This window comes from Gracilinanus agilis, chromosome 2 (assembly GCF_016433145.1).
Source record: "Gracilinanus agilis isolate LMUSP501 chromosome 2, AgileGrace, whole genome shotgun sequence".
NCBI lineage: Eukaryota > Metazoa > Chordata > Mammalia > Didelphimorphia > Didelphidae > Gracilinanus > Gracilinanus agilis.
In genome coordinates, this window is record NC_058131.1 from 387,878,515 (window position 1) to 387,894,937 (window position 16,423).

The 16,423-nt window shown below is 39.8% G+C and overlaps 1 protein-coding gene across 4 annotated transcripts in view; it reads right to left on the reverse strand.

The window, feature by feature from the left end:
• GRIA1 (glutamate ionotropic receptor AMPA type subunit 1) overlaps positions 1-16,423 on the reverse strand; it is a 344,210-nt gene that overhangs the window by 53,089 nt on the left and 274,698 nt on the right. For all 4 annotated transcript variants that reach the window (XM_044661775.1, XM_044661774.1, XM_044661773.1 and 1 more), the window contains 2 exons: positions 9,902-10,100; positions 4,948-5,195 (listed from right to left, as the gene is read on the reverse strand). In XM_044661775.1, coding sequence (XP_044517710.1) covers positions 4,948-5,195; positions 9,902-10,100 — 447 coding nt within the window. The remainder of the gene's footprint in view (positions 1-4,947; positions 5,196-9,901; positions 10,101-16,423) is intronic.

Here is a 16,423-nt window from a genome sequence, read left to right on the forward strand (position 1 = left end):
TCTCTCTCTCTCTCACACACACACACACACACACACACACAGAGGCACATACAAATACCAAAGCAATCTTACATTTCCCTCCCTCCCCTTTACCCCATCTCTCTCTCTCTCTCTCTCTCTCTCTCTCTCTCTCTCTCTTTCTCTCCCCCTCCTCCCCTCTTATAAGGTCATAGAGTTCGAAGGGTTACCATGACAACAAGCATCCCTGACTACTCATCAGAAGGTGAGGGTTGATTGAAAGAGACCATCATTTCCCTGGGAGAGTCAGTATTTACTCTCAGACAGTCACCCTGTACCGGTGTTAAACTATGGACAATATAACTTCTAGTGAGGGGGAAAAAGAATCAGCATTTTGTTCTTTATTGGGTACTCTGTGGGGGAGGATTGCAAATTACTCTCGGGGAGAGACATTTTATTTCTGGTGCACGGGGTAGGGGGTGGCGAGTATGCATTTCTGATCACTGTAGTTGGTTTTATAAAGGAAGGAAAAAAAGAAGTTATTAGGTTGAATGTGGATCCTGCTGTTCCTCCAGTCTAGAATATTCTCCTGTCCACTGATAATAATCTTCCCATTCCTTCAAGCCTCAGACTCAAGTCCTGCCTCCTCCAAGAAGCTTGCCTGCCCACTGATTTTCCTCTTTCCTGACATGTTACAGAATTTATATACTGTATCATGCACTGTTTCTCTTTCTTATATAGGCTCAAAGGTTGCTTGGGGGAGGTTACAGGGGTGTACATTTTGGTTCAATGTAAAGAAGAGCCTTCAGATAATTGGAGCTGCTCAACAACAGAATAGGCTAACTCAAGAGGTAGTGAGTTCACTGTTACTGGAAGCTTCCCAGAAGGTAGAATAGATCCCATTCAGTTCAGGCTCTGAATTGTCTTGAGTTACTCTCTAATTGCTTAGAATTTAGCCAGTTACAAGGTTATTGAAGATAGAAACTGTGTCCTATATTTATGTCCTAGTCGTCATAATATCTAAACCAGCACATGCTAGTGGGATTGATTCTAAACAGAGATGTGGTGTGTTGTTAAAGAGTGCTGGAATATGAACCACCAGGTGTAGGTTCTGCTACTAACTCTATGGTCTAGGGAAAGTAATTTTGTGTTTGTGTTTCTAGGTCTCTCTCCCTGTCTAAAATGAGAGAGTGGAATTAAATGGTCTTAAAAGTTCTTCCCAAGCCAAGATTCTTTTCATATAGCCTAACTTTCCAACTCTATCATTCTCTTTTATGTCCAAATCTTCCAATCTAGGATTTGGGGCATGTAAAAATACTTGAAGAATTGAACCCAAAAGGTCATACTATAAACCTACTGAGTCACTAGACCATAACTAGCTCAGGAATGAAGGAGGATAAGAAGTATCACAGTAGACAGTGACCAATCTAAACCAAAAAAGAGTGTGTCCCAGACCTCCTTTGAAGAAAACTTTTTCTTTGAGTCCATCATTTGGAGAAATAAGACTATAATACATTCTTATCACCTTGGCCCATCCATTTGGCAATGTGTTACACAGACAATGGACAACTTACCATATTTTAACCCTGGGGAGTACAGAAGACATTATGGATTATGGGATCCCTATCTTAACTACTCAAACTTGAACTAATGTTCTTAACAAGGTCCAACTTTTAGCAAATCTATTCGTTAGGTGTTTTTTAGCAGTTAAATTATGAAGAATAATTATTTATTAACCTTAGGTATAGACTGTGCCATTGTTGAACTCTCAATATGAAATAAGATTGGATAAAGGATAAGACAGGGGAGATGTGTATAATTCACACCTATTTTTGAAATTCAAACAAACTTTCATCTGGTTGTGACATTCAATTTCTGACAGTCAGCAATCATTATAACCAGAGAGAACAGATTTAAACAAGCAGATGTTTAGTTGACAAGAGAATTGTCACCAAACCGGTGAATTTGCTAACAGTTTTTCCCTGGTTGCTAACATTAGCCAAAGTTGGTTTTTACCTATAATAAAAAAGGAAACCAAAATGTACTCCTATGCTTCTTCAGTCTACAACTTCACTAACTTATGGACAGACAAACAGAAAGACAGGTAGGCAGTGTTGACTTCAAAGAAACACCAACCAGTTAACTGGAAAATTTCCCATCCTAGGTCAAGAAGAGGCCAATAAAGCAAAATAGTGAGGAGACCAGTAAAAAAACACAATCTATTAGTGACATTTTTTAAAAGTTTTAAGTAAGGCCATCAGCTGAAACAAATGAATTAGCCCCATTTTACAGATGTGGAGAGCAGATCGAGAGAGGTTAAATCATTTACCCAAGGTCACATATCTAATAAGGGACATCGTTAAGCAGGAAGAGTAATTTTGATTTCAAACACCAGTTTTCTAAGACTATTTGCTCACTTATAGGAGATGAAACAGAGGAAGGATTCTCAGAAGCCTAAGAATCTCCATCCTAGGGAATGTAATGTATCTGAGAAGGAAGGCTAAGAAGTCCTTCAGCTCTTATAGTCTACGTCTGATATTCTTTGGGGTTCTTATATTCTGTGTTTTTGCTACAGCTCAGATGTTCCAGGCTCTACATTCTAAGGTCCCTTCCAGCTCTGACAGTCTATGCTATAAGTTCTCCTTCAGATCTAATGTCCTGTAATTCCATAACTTCTTGAGGACTAAGTCACTTCCATTCTGAGGACTGCCCTTGAATGACTAGCTGAAAGACTCTTGAAAGGGCTCTTGAGGACATTTCTGATTTCTTAGTTGTCTGCTATAATCTTACAGAAGAACTTCAAAAAGAAACCAGAGAAAGTAGACAAAACCTAGATTTACATTATCTATAAGCCTGGAATTATTCACTCTATTCCTGAATTACAGAATACTAGCTCAAGGGTACCTCTAATTCCCCCCAAATCATCTATAACCTGAGGGATTTTCAAGTGGCCCCTGGCTGTAACCTCTCCCTAACTTGTTGATCTCGAAGCCTATTCCACAGATTAGAGGACTTAATTAGGCACTTTTCTGGATTGTTCTTTAATTGCCTCTCTCTGGGTTACCCTTGGCTTCCTAGCTTTACTTAAAGTCAGGGAGAATATCTTAGAAAAGCAACATGATGGAATGCAAAGAGCACCAGATATGAAATTAATCTAGTATTAGTCTAGCATTACTTTTGGAACTAAGGGAACTGATCTTTAGTGGGCATAATAAGAATAAGAAACCCTGTTGGATCTCAGATGTCTCAGAGCTGTTAAGATCATCAAATGAGATAATGGATATAAAGTACTTTCTAACTATACAATGCGATATACATATGATTTATTAATACTGTCTTCCCTAAAATGTCTAGCATAGTGTTGGTTGCAGAACAGGTACTTCCCAAAAATTGGTTGCTTTCAAGCAAATGGGGATAAATTCCCTTCTCTATTGAGTACTGTCCATGGTGTTTCTAAAAACACCCACTTAATTTTTTTTAATTTTAATTTTTAGTATTTTCACATAGTTACATGTTTCATGTTCTTTCCCTCTCCCCAAACCCCCTTAACCCCCCTTAGCCAATGCACAATTCCACTGGGAAAAACACCCACTTAAGGGGCAGCTGGGTGGCTCAGTGGATTGAGAGCCAGACCTAGAGACAGGAGGTCCTGGGTTCAACTCTGGCATCAGACACTTCCCAGCTATGTGACCCTGAGCAAGTCACTTAACTTCCATTGCCTAGCCCTTACCACTCTTCTGCCTTAGAACAATACACAGTATTGTTCTAAGACAGAGGGTAAGGGTTTAAAAAAATAAAATAAAAATAAAAAAATAAAAACACCTAATTGCATAATGTATAAGGAGGGAGAAGCTGGGTAGCTCAGGGGATTGAGAGCCAGGCATAGAGATGGGAGGTTCTGGGTTCAAATCTGACCTCAGACACTTCCCAGCTGTGTGGCCCTGGGCAAGTCACTTGACTCCCATTGCCTAGCCCTTACTGCTCTTCTGCCTTGGAACCAACACACAGTATTGATTCCAAAATGGAAGGTAAGGGTTAAAAAGTGCATAAGGAAAGAGCTCCTTGATTGACTAATGCCAGGCCATCTGGTTTCCTGTGATTAACTCCTTTGCCTTGCCAATGCTCTATCTTATTATGGCATCCAGTTTCTGAATTTCTATAGGTATGATTACCGTTCAGCAGTATACAGGCAGGTAGCATAGTATGACAAAAAGAACAGGAGCCAGAAGACCTGGGTTCAAATTCTGACCTCCCCTCCCCCCAGTGTATATGTGACCTTGGGTTAAGTCAATTCCCCACTCAGGGCTTCAGTTCTCTCATTTGTAAAACGGAGACAGTAAGCTTTGTAGTACTTTTCTCACAAGGTTGTAATGGGGACACCGTATAAATTATAAAGTGCTACTTCAGTATGGGATACTTGGTGACTGGCATGGCTGTTAAACATGTCTGGTGGTTGTCCAAATGCAAACACCACTTCATTTTCTCCATGAGGCACTTTGTGCCCATTAAAAGTCTAGCTAAAGAAATTAGTGTCGGAGAAAGCTATTTGCCAACTACTAATTTTCGGTTCCAATGGCCCAGTTCTTGCGAGTCCGAGCTAAATCAGTGGCGCTAGATGGTTATGTTTCTTTCAAGGCAAACACCACTCACTACTGCGACTCAACAACACCATATGCAGGGTGGTGGTGATGGCGGGGTGAGATGACCTTCTGTTAAGGGACACTGATGAGGTGACACACTTGGGGAGGAGTGGCACACGACAGCTAGGAATAAAGCCAGTGGATCCTTTGGGGATCCAGTCTCAAAGCTCAGGACTGAAGATCTTGGTCCACTTTTCTTATCATCATCTCCAGGAGTAGAACTTCTGCTTCTTCCTTGACAAAGGGCCCCCTTGGGCCCATCACTTCACCGCAGAGATGGAGCTGCGAGGATAGAGTAAGTTATAGCCTTAGGGAGGATGGCAATTATCTGAAAATCCAAGCAACTTACCTCAGAGCCGACCCCTTGGGTGTTGCAATGCCGTAGCCTTTAGAATCCAAGTTACCTCCCACCTTCATGGTGTCACAGGGCTTCCGCTGCTCAATGTATTCATTCATTGTAGACTCCAGTAGGTAGGCATACTTGCCTTTGGACTTCCTCACCCGGATCATGCCCTCCTCTGTGGTTCTCACAAAAACTGAGGGCTCAGCTGACTTCATGTATGTCCACATCTTCTCAAAGACAGCAATCTTTGACCTCTGGCATGGGACAGAAACATATTCACCTTTTAGTGCTTGCCAGTTGGGGTCCTGGAGTAGGTACCCACATTAGAGAATTACCTAGCAAGACTCGATCACACAGTCATCAGGAAGAAAGAGAGTATGGAGGATATATAGCATATTTATGTAGTCCAATTGAAATAGTAAGAATAATAATTAATTAGCAGAGGACACATTGGCTGGCCATGTTGTTAGATGTTGTAGACCAGTGGTTCCCAAACTTTTTTGGCCTACCGCCCCTTTTCCAGAAAAAAATATTATTTAGAGTCCCTGGAAATTAATTTTTAAAAAATTTTAATAGCAATTAATAGGAAAGATATATGTATTAATGTTTCTACCTTTTTTTGTAAGTTATAGTAAAGAAAGGTGTAAATTAGAAACATTGAACTTTGAAATTATGAAACTATTTATTGAACTCAGAATAGAATGTAATACAAAAAAAAGTTAAAACATTTGAAATCATCTTAATGAGAAGGATGCACCTGTGGCCATCATCGCCTCCCTGGGTCGCTGCAGCATCCACCAGGGGGTGGTGTCGCCCACTTTGGGAATCACTGTTGTAGATGAACCACAATGTAGTCTTAAGAGTCTTGGGTTTTGACTTTGGGTTTGAGTTTGGGTTTTGACTTTTTGCAGACATACCACCTTAAGCATGTAGCCTAACTTCCTTAGCTTTATTTTTTTCACTTCTAGAATGGTTTTCTATATATTTTAAAGCACTATATAAATGTAAGGTTGTTTATTATTATTCCATTCTTTTTTTTTAAACCCTTACCTTCTGTCTTAGAGTCAATACTATGTATTGGCTCCAAGCCAGAAGAGTAGTAAGGGTTAGGCTGTGGAGGTTAAGGGACTTGCCCAGGGTCACACAACTGGGAAGTGTTTATTATTCCATTCTGATATTATGTAAGATCCTTATGGGAAGGGACTATTTCATTTTAGTTTAGGGGTCACACTCATAGCAAAGATCTGCTAAATGCTTGTTGACTTATTGATTCCACCTTCCAATATTCTTGGGGTTAGATGACTGAAACAAATTAAGACATCACACCATTATTCAAATATGCCAGCCCATTAAATTTCATTTACTTTGATTCCTTCTATAAACACCCAATAATTTTCTAGGATAGAGTAGACTTTAACCTATGAGTGAAAATTAATACTTATGAAAACTGATAATTAATTTTCAACTTTCCTTCTAAATACTCCTTTCCAACCAGATTGATCTACATACTGCCCCTGGAATACACCCATGAATGGCTGAGGGGTATAGTTGAAAGTTTAATTAATTTAGCATCAGAATTTTTGGGTCTGAATACCAGCCCTACCATCTGCTAGTTATGAGACTATAGACAAGTTGGCTCACCTCTCTCATTCCTTCCTCCTCAATAAATTGGAGGACTGAAGGAAACACACATTTATTAAGTGCCTACTATTTACCAGGCACTTTGCTAAGCACTTTACAAATATCATCTCCATCCTCACAATCGCCTTGGGAGGTAGATGCTATTATTATCCTTTTTTTACAGTGGTGGAAATTGAGGCAGATAGAGGTCAAGTGACTTGCCCGGAGAAATGGGGATGTTGAGCTCTGAGAAGAAAAGACTCAATGGGGATGACAATTCTCTTCATGTGATTGAAGGGTTATCATGTGGAAGAGGAATTAAGTATATTCTTCTTATCCCAGAGAATAAAACTAGGAATAATTGGTAGATGTTAGAAAAAAGGAAATTTTGGCTTGACATTCAGAAAAACCTTCTGACCAGGACCAAAGTAGCAATGGGAATTGGTAGGACTCCCCTCCTTGGAGTTTTTCAAGGAAAAGACTACTTGTTGGATATGTTATAGTATGGCTTCTTTTCACGGACATGTTGGACTCAATGACCAGGAATAGTTTCCTTCTGGTTCTATAATTATGTTTTTCTGTGGGTAGGAAGAGAAGACACTGGGGGTAGGGAGACCAGTTAGGAGGCTTCTATGATAGGATTTTCTAGGCAGCAGATAACAAAAGCCTATGTTAGGATATACACAGATAGCATGCTTAACAAATGTTAGGATGACACTGAACTGAGAGGGGGAGAGGTGTGCAGTTAACACCTTGTGGAGAATGAAATGAGATAATTTTATTTGACAGACTATACTGATGGGCCAAATTTAACAAGATGAATTTTAATAGAGACGAATGTAAGGTCTTGTACTTTGGTTAAAAAAAAATCAGTTGCCTGGGGTTTGGATGGGGGAGATAGGTTTAGACAGCAGCTTATTTGAAAAAAAAAAACTGGAGGCTTTATTAGCTATAAGCTTAAGTAGAGGTGGTGAGAATGTCCACCATCACCATTTATATTTAAAAAATGATATTCTCATAAATAAAAGAGAAATATGCAAAATAAACCATGGTCAAATCTTTAGATGGCACCAGGAATATCAAGAGAAAACATAGTATGAAGAATGGGAGATGGAGTTTCACTTGACATAATAAGATCATTAGAGAACAAGACAGTTTTTTTTTTGGTAGAACTGAAAAGACGTATGGGCAAAAATATATAGGAAATAAATATGGTTCTACTGTTTTACACTAATGTCCTAAGAACTAAAATTCCCATCATTGTAGCCAATGAATGCCAAAGGATGATGTGTGGCAGGTGAACTGATAAATGCTCGGAATATATTTGTTCCTGGATAACTCCTTTCATCTAGGCTCCTGAAGTATTTCACATATCCTAATTAATCTACCAATGTAAGGTGATGGAACTGGTTTAGGCTGTGTATCATAACCACAGGGAGAAGAATTCAGAATGTCATATTGGTTTAAAAATGGGCCACTCTTCCCTCCCTCTGCTCAGAACTCAATCTGTCTCATACAAGACCAAAATATGGCCTATAATTGTGTCTCCATTTATATAGTAATATATAGTTTGCAAACACTTTCTCTTCTATTTTTTCATTTCATCCTACCAACCATCCTAGGAAGTAGACAAGGAAGGATGATCACCCCTACTTTACAGATAATGAAAATGAGTTCCACAAAGGTAATGCAGCCTTCCTAAGGACACATAGCTGGAGGATCAGAGCTGGCATTTGAAACCATTACTTCTGATTCAATTCAACAAATATTAAATAAGAGCCTACTATGTTCAGCAACCCATTGCATTTCCCACTGCATCATGGGGCCATTTGAGCACCTAAGCAAGAGGTGTGTATATATATATAGTGGAATCCTCCCTCCATCTACCTAATTAGAGTTAGAGACCTTTACCTTCTTGTCCTGATGTGGTCATTCAGCTGTAATATTTTAGAGCTGTAGAAGGACCCTTAGAGATAATCTAGTCCAGTCTCTTTATTTTACAGATGACCAAATTGAGGATCAGAAAGGGAAAGTGACTTGCTTGTCACAGACTGAATAATTTAATAGTGGTCAAGCCAGAATTAAAACACAGATTTCTTGACCCTGGCTCAGGGCTTTTTCTATTATACTTCCTCAGTCCAATGTTTCTTTCTCACTTATTACATAGGAGTCTCATGATAGAAGCCTTGCTATGGTGTAGAATTTGCTAGAACATTAGTCTCCTTGGGCCCCTTTTCCTGGCCCTGATACTTGCCCCTGTGGACTGATTTAAATTGAGACTCAATTGTATTCTCTTCATTGTTTTCATTATGGAAGCTGTAATGACTGTGGAATCCACCCCCCCAGGAATCACTCCAAGATTTTGTTCTCTGTGGTTTAGAAAGGTTAACTAAAATGACACAGAGATTAGAGAAAGAAACATGTAGAAAGGGATTAGGGGAGATCAATTTGCATGAAACCACAAAAACAGGATGAAAAAGAGTATCATTATGGCCCATAAATAACCAGAAGGTAACTTTAAAAATGAACAGAGGGAAATATATGCTATATTTTAAGAGAGGGTCAGGAATGAAGGAAACTGGAAACTTTAGAGCTAGGCGAGGGAGGAAACAAAAACCTGGACTGGTAGTAAGTGGGCAGGGGAACCCCATGTTAAAAGGCAGGGATCAAAAACAGGCCAGATAAGAGGAGGGCAATCTGATCAAATCACAGAATCTTAGCAAAGGTAGAGAGACCTTAGAGACCAAAGCTGGATGAGACCTTAGAACAATGAACTGGAAAGGTCTTAGAAGCTTAGAATGTCAGGCTGACAGTCAACCTGGATATCCTTTACTCCTCTTCATCTTACAAATGAGGAAATTGAGGTGCAGAGATGGAAAGTAATTTGCCCAAGGTCACAACAAATTAGTAATGGTGAGGGCTTCCAAAAGGGGCATGGAATCACATCCACTGTACTGTAGGCCACAGCAATACTAACCCCTTTGCCCTGGCATTCCCAACTCACCAATCAGAATTTGTATCTGAGGAGAGAACTTTGGATAGTATTCAATTCCTGGTTGACTCTGGATTCTAACTCTAAATTCTAAGAGGTCAATTCTATGATGAACTTTGTCCCGTAGATCCTTCAGTAATCTGAAGGAAGGGGAGCTTGCATTCTGTTTTATGGGCATAGATTCACTGAATTAGTCCACTATCCTTTTTGTACAACATACAAAGGACCTACGGTGCCCACCCTCTTATATTTGTTAATTATATTATCAATGGTGGTGATGATATTATTTCTATTATACATTTCTTTCTCCCCCCCTTTAGTGAAAAAAGACTTCCTGGTTTCTCCTACCCTAAAGAATTCTTTAGTTGATCCTGCCTCCAGGGTCCCATAAGCAATCTCAGTTTGTTTGGCCAGGTCTTCAGCACTTTCAATAGGCGATACCATCCTTTCCACAGTCAGGAAGGCTGCCAGGTTAGCCGTGTATGAGGAGATGATGATCAAGGTGAAGAACCACCAGACGCCACCAACAATTCGGCCAGAAAGAGACCTATACACCAAAAGGAAAAGGAATAAGAAACAAAGGCAGGCGATTCAACTGATTCTCTGTCATCATGATAGTCAGGGGACGGCATGGGTTTCATCCACAGTTAGGAAGGATGGGATGATCCAAAGATGTGAGTGAATTTCCTCATAACAGAAGAGAACATCTGGGTGCTGGTGGTCCTCTCAAGTGACAAAGCACATACACATCTGTGCCATACATTTACTTTTCGGCATACCACTAGGCTCTTACCCATTTGCATATAAAGATATATCTGTCCAAACACTTAGAGAAATACATACCATTTCTTCTATAGTACAAATATATAGGGGCAGAATGGTATAATGAAAAAAAGAGTGACAGACTTGGAATCAAGGATTCTAGGTTTGAATATTGGCAGCAGCGCTTATTATTCAGGTGACCTTGAATAAGTCACAACTTCTAGGTATCTCTCTTCATTTACAAACAGAAATAATAATACTACTTTTCTTTGTATCAGGGTGTTGTTATATGAAGAGTGTTTAAAAATATTAAAATGAGAAATGACTATGAGTTCCTATTAGGCAAATATATGAGGGGCAGCTAGGTCACAAAGTAGATAGAACCCTGGGCTGGAAGTCAGGAAAACCTGAGTTCAAATCTGGCTTCAGAAACTCAAAACCAATAGCTAGGTGTCATTTGGCAAGTCACTTAATCCTATTTGCCTCAGTTTCCTCATTTCTAATATAAGATGAAGAAAGAAATGGCAAACCACTCCAGAATCTTTGCCAAGGAAATCCCAAATTTGGCCACAAAGAGTTGGACACAATTGAAACAACTGAACCCAATAACCTTAGGAAATATACAAAATATACAAAAGGAAATGTACAAAGAGAATCATAATTTTATATCTGACAAGAAACCTTAGAATTTATCTTTTCCAGCCCCCTCTTTTTACATAGGAGGACAATGATGCTTACAAAGGGAATGTGACTTGTTTATGTTCATCCTAGTAATCTCACACCTTTGCATGCATTTATTTATTCAATAAAAACTTATTAAGCATTTACTATGTGTCAGACACCAGGTTAAGCACTGGGGAAATAAAAATGAAAACAAAATGGTCCTTGCACTCTAGAAACTTACATTCTATTGGGGAAAAACCAAATAGAACATACTCTCTAGACTGCAGGAACTAGAGCCTTGGAGTGGGGATTTGGACGTGCTTCCTGTAACAGGCGTTAGCACTTACACTGGACTTTGAGGTGCCCTAGGGATTTTTTTTTTTACATGTTAAGTTTTTAGATCTTTACTTTCTGTCTTAGTAACAACTCCAGGGCAGAAAGGCAAGGGCTAGGAAATGAAGATTAGGTGATTTGCCAAGGGTTACAGGTAGGACATGTCTGAGGTCAGATCTGAATCCACCTCCTCCAATGCCCTAGGGATTTTATAAGGCAGGAGGGAGGTGGAAGGACACTGCAGACCTAGGGCACAGACAGAGCAAAGGCAAGGAGAGGGAATACACATATAGGAAACAACAAGGGTTTATTTTGGCTGGAATGTAGAGTACATTAAGGAGAGTAAAATGTCCATCTTTTTGAGCCAGAGGCTGAAGGAACAGCTTTAAAGGTCAAAAAGAGAAATTTGGCTTTCATTCTGGAGGTAGAGAGGAGGCACTGGAGCATCTTGAACACGGAAGTGACAAGATTGAACATTTGCTTTAAGAGTCCACTTTAGCCGCTGTTTGGAGGATGGATTGGAGAGGGGAAAGAATATAGGCTTGGAGACCAACTAGGAGGTTATTGCAATGGGCAAGTCAAGATGTAGTGGGAGCTTAGGTAGTGGCTTGTTTTAGCAGAGAGAAAGGGAAGGATGTGAGAGATGATGTGGAGGTCAAATCAACATGACCTAGCAACTAACTGGATATGGTGGTGGATAAGGTAAAGTATAAAATTCCAAGGTTTAAAACCTGGGGGACTGGAGCTATCTATGGTGGTATCTTCAAAAGAATATGGAAATTAGGAACAGGAGATTATTTGAGAAGAGATATAATGAGTTTCATTTTAGACATTATGAGGTTTAGATATGGGGTTCTAATGGAATTACCAGATAGTTGGTAATTATGCTAGGATTGAGAGGAGACATTGGGTTTGGGTGGATAACACTCAGTATCATCTGCATAGAGATGGTAGATGAACCCATGGGAGAGAAAGTACAGGGGAGAGTGAGAGGCAGAGCCAGAAAGAGAAAGGAGGAGATAGAGAGAGAGAGAGAGAGAGAGAGGCAGAAATGGAAAGAGAAAGGGGAAGAGAGAAACAGAGAGGTGGGGGGGGAGAGAAGGGGGAAGAGAGCGAAGAGAGATATGAAAATGAATGATGATTTATCATTTTATTTGATTTATCAATCAAACCAAAAAAGAACCCTGGGAAGCAGGAAGAGAGCAAGAAGAAAGCTAATATCATGAAAACCCAGGGATGAAAGAGTGTGTGTGGGAGGAGAAGATGTCCAATAGTGTTAAATGCTGCAGAGTTCAAGAATGAGGACTGCGAAAGAACCATCAGATTGTGCAATTAAGAAATCATTGGTTACCTTGGAGAGAGCAGTTTCAGTTGAGAGATGAAGCTGGAAGTCAGTTTGCAAAGAACTGAGAAATGAGAGGTGACAAAAAGGAGGAAATGAGTATAGATATTTTTATGGGGGGGTTGTTTTTTAGAGCTAGATAACAACTTGAGAATATTGAAGGATCAAGTGAAGGTTAGGGCTAGGGAAGATCTGGACATGTTTATGAATAGCAGAGAAGGAGCCAATGATCAGTCCACATATGAATACATATAGCTACATACAAGCATATATAATATGAATATATATGCCTGCCAACACAAATATATGACACATAAACATTACACAGAAAGATATACACACCTGTATACCATACTTATATAGCTATATACAAAGTCATACACATATAAACACATACATACACACACTCACACTCTCTTCTGTTTTGTGATATCCAGAAATAATCTAAGTATGCCTTCTGGCTGTCCTGCTGCTGTTGACAGCCGTCTGCTAGCTCTGCCCTTTTCTGAAAAGGCCACCCAGATGGGTGAGCTAGAAGGAAGAAGCACATTGGAAGGAAATTCCAAATTAGGGCCCATCTTGGCAATGCTACTGCTCTTTTGGGGGAAGGAAGAATTCTTCACAAACTGAGGAAGCTCCCACAAACTGCACAAGGGTACACTCTTGTAACCATGGCAGGAGACATTTTATTCCATATCTCTTTGGCAAATGTGATAACCATACGCTGGGTTTGTGCTATGCTAGGAAAAGAAAAATATCTCCTTTAGTAGAGCTTCTATAATAGATTTGTCTTTTCATTTCTAAATGCTTCAAACATAGACTAATTCTTCCTTTGCAAGGCTGTCTGGGCAAGGTGATGTATTTTTAAGCCTGCACCAATGAAGATATGCAGGGTTGGCCCTAAGCAGCACTCATAGACATGGAAAAGAAGATCAGAGCTGGAAAGGGTCTTGAAACATACAACATAGCTATATTTGTGCTGAAAGGGCTTATAGAACATAGACTACCAGAGCTGGAAGGGATGCTATATAGCACATAACATTAGAGCTGGAAGGGACCTTAGAATCTAGAATTCAGAGCTGTAGAAGACTTTAGAACCCAGAATGTCAGAACATTAAATCCAGAAACAAAAAGTAGTCTGACTCACTCTGTAAAATGGAGATAGGGGCAGAATTGACCTTTGAACTCAGGTCTCCTATTTCTATACCCAACATTCTTTCTACTCTGCCATGCTTAATTACCCCCCCCCAATCTTAAAAGAAAACTGAATGCCTTCCCTGAAAACTCAGTGAAGAGTGAACCTAAGACTGCCTCTCTGTTCTCCCTGGAATTGTCTTTTATTAGTATTTATCTGTGGGGTTTCTAATACCATTTGTCTAGCATGCTGTATTCCCTGCACCTCCTTATACTTAATGGAGACCTTTCAGAGAAATTCTACAGCAAAAAACCATGCAAGTGTTATCTATGGCTTTATCCAAGGGCCATGGGGGGGTGCTCTTCTAACCCTGACACAGATTGGGAGCATCATTTGCATCTCATTCACCAGATGCCACTTTCAAGCTTTTAATTCAATGCTGGCTCAGACGAAATAACACCCCTGACATTATTTTCCAGGGTTGAGGGGTGATGGGAAGATCTAGAAGTTGGGAAATTTGACTCTGAGTCCCAGTTCTAGCACTGACTAGTTGAGTGACCTTAATTCCCTCTGGAGCATCTGTAAACTGGGGATCCAATTTAATTCAAATCAATAAATACCATCAGCTTTGTGTACAGGACTGTGCTAGGTACTATGTATATACATACTTTGTGTATGTCTGTGATATGAAGTTTAGATAATTCAGAATCTCTGCCTTCACTATCCTTAATAATAATTATTTTAACAATAGTTAACATTCACATAGAGTTTAAGGTTCGCAGAGCATTTTATGGACATCATCTCCTGTGGTCTTCACAATCCTGTGAGGTAGGGGCTATTATTAGTCCCATTTTATAGGCAGGGAAACCAATGCTGAGAGAAGGTAATTGACTTGCTTAGGGTGACATGGCTATAAGTGTATGATATAAGATTTGAACCCAGTCTTCTGTTATAGGAAATTTATAGATAGGACTTATTATAGTGAATAAAGAAGCAGTCCAAGCAAAAACCTGGCTGAGGCTGTGAACATTCCAAACCCAGAATGCTGAGAGAGGCTTGTCCTCAGAGACTAGGAGAAAGTTGACAGTTTTGCCCTGGAGAAGCAGGAGGCTATGGCTACTAATCAACTAATTAGCCTGTGGACTTATTTGGGATCTCAAAAGAGGAGCTAAACTTGAATTACTGAGGTTTCTTCAATCAAGATCTAGATTGAGTTAGGTGCTTTTCCTATTGTTGGTGGACAAGTACAGAAAGCCCTGTACTCCCTAGCTTATTGGATTTAACTTGCTGTTTCCTGAAGTGTTCCTGTGAACTGATTTCATCTGGATAACATCCTGGGATGTGCTTCATGAGATTCCTAAATCCCTTTGCCTTGTCAGTCCAGCCAGAGCTGGCTGTTTATAGAGTAGAGAAGCCATTTTCCCTAGTCAACATTCCTTGATAGTTGGCCATAGACTTTAAGGTTTTAGTTATCCCTCTCACCTTCTTCCCTGTCCTTGTTAAACATTAAACAACCCTTTTATAAAACTTCCTGGTAGTCTCCTTCCCAGTCTTCAAGAATCCACTTAATCTAAACTGTTTCCCTGGCTTCTGTTGTTTCTCTGCTTCTGTTTGTTTCCCCAGCTAAGTATGTTATTTTGTAACCTCTCCCAAGTCAGCTGTGGGCTACTTTTAACCCACTTGTACACTGTATTAACCCCTCTCATTCCCTACCTATTCCCCATTCCCCTAAAAGTACTGTTAATTTCAGTTACCATACTTCACTTCCTGACACCAAGCTCACTATTCTACTATTTTATTCAGCCTCTATGGAGAAGAAGAGGGATAAGACATATGTACAGATAAAGTAAACATAAAGCAAAACAAAATACATTAGTGAGTTGCTAAACTCTTGAGCAAAACACTCCACCTTCCAACTCTGGGCATGTTCACTGGCTGCCCACATGCTTGACATTCTCTCCCTCTTCATCTCTGTCTCCTGGCTTCCTTCAAGTCCCAGATGAAATCCCACCTTCTACAGGAAGCCATTCCTAATCCCTCTTTCTTCTAGAGCTTTCCTCCCAGAGTGATCAGTGATCCTGTTTATAGCTTGTTGTGTATAGTTATTTGCATGTTGTCTCTTCCCCATCTGACTGTGAAAGCTTGAAAGGAAACGGCTGTCTTTTGATTTTCTTTGTATCCCAAGCATTTAATACAATGCCTGGCACACAGGGAGAACAACAAATATTTATGGATTGATGAAACAAAGTGCTATGGGAAGTTCCTGAGGGATAGGGGAAGACTTCATGGAATAAGTAATATTGGTAATGGGCTTTAAAGGATGAGTAAGAATTCAACAGGGAAGGTGGTCAGGGATTCAAATTCCAGGCACAAAGAACTGGGGGTACAAAAGTATGAGGGGGTGCAGTGAGGGCCATGTTCACTGGAAAGAGTTTCATAGTTTGGCTAGAGAATGATAATGATGATGGTAATAATAATGACAGACACTGATATAAAGCTTACCATGTTCCAAGAACCATGCCAAGAGCTTAATAATAATAATAACTAATATTTATATAGTACTTTATTGTGTTAGGCACTGTGCTAACCATTTCACAATTATTATCTCATTTGATCCTCATAACAACCCTGGGAG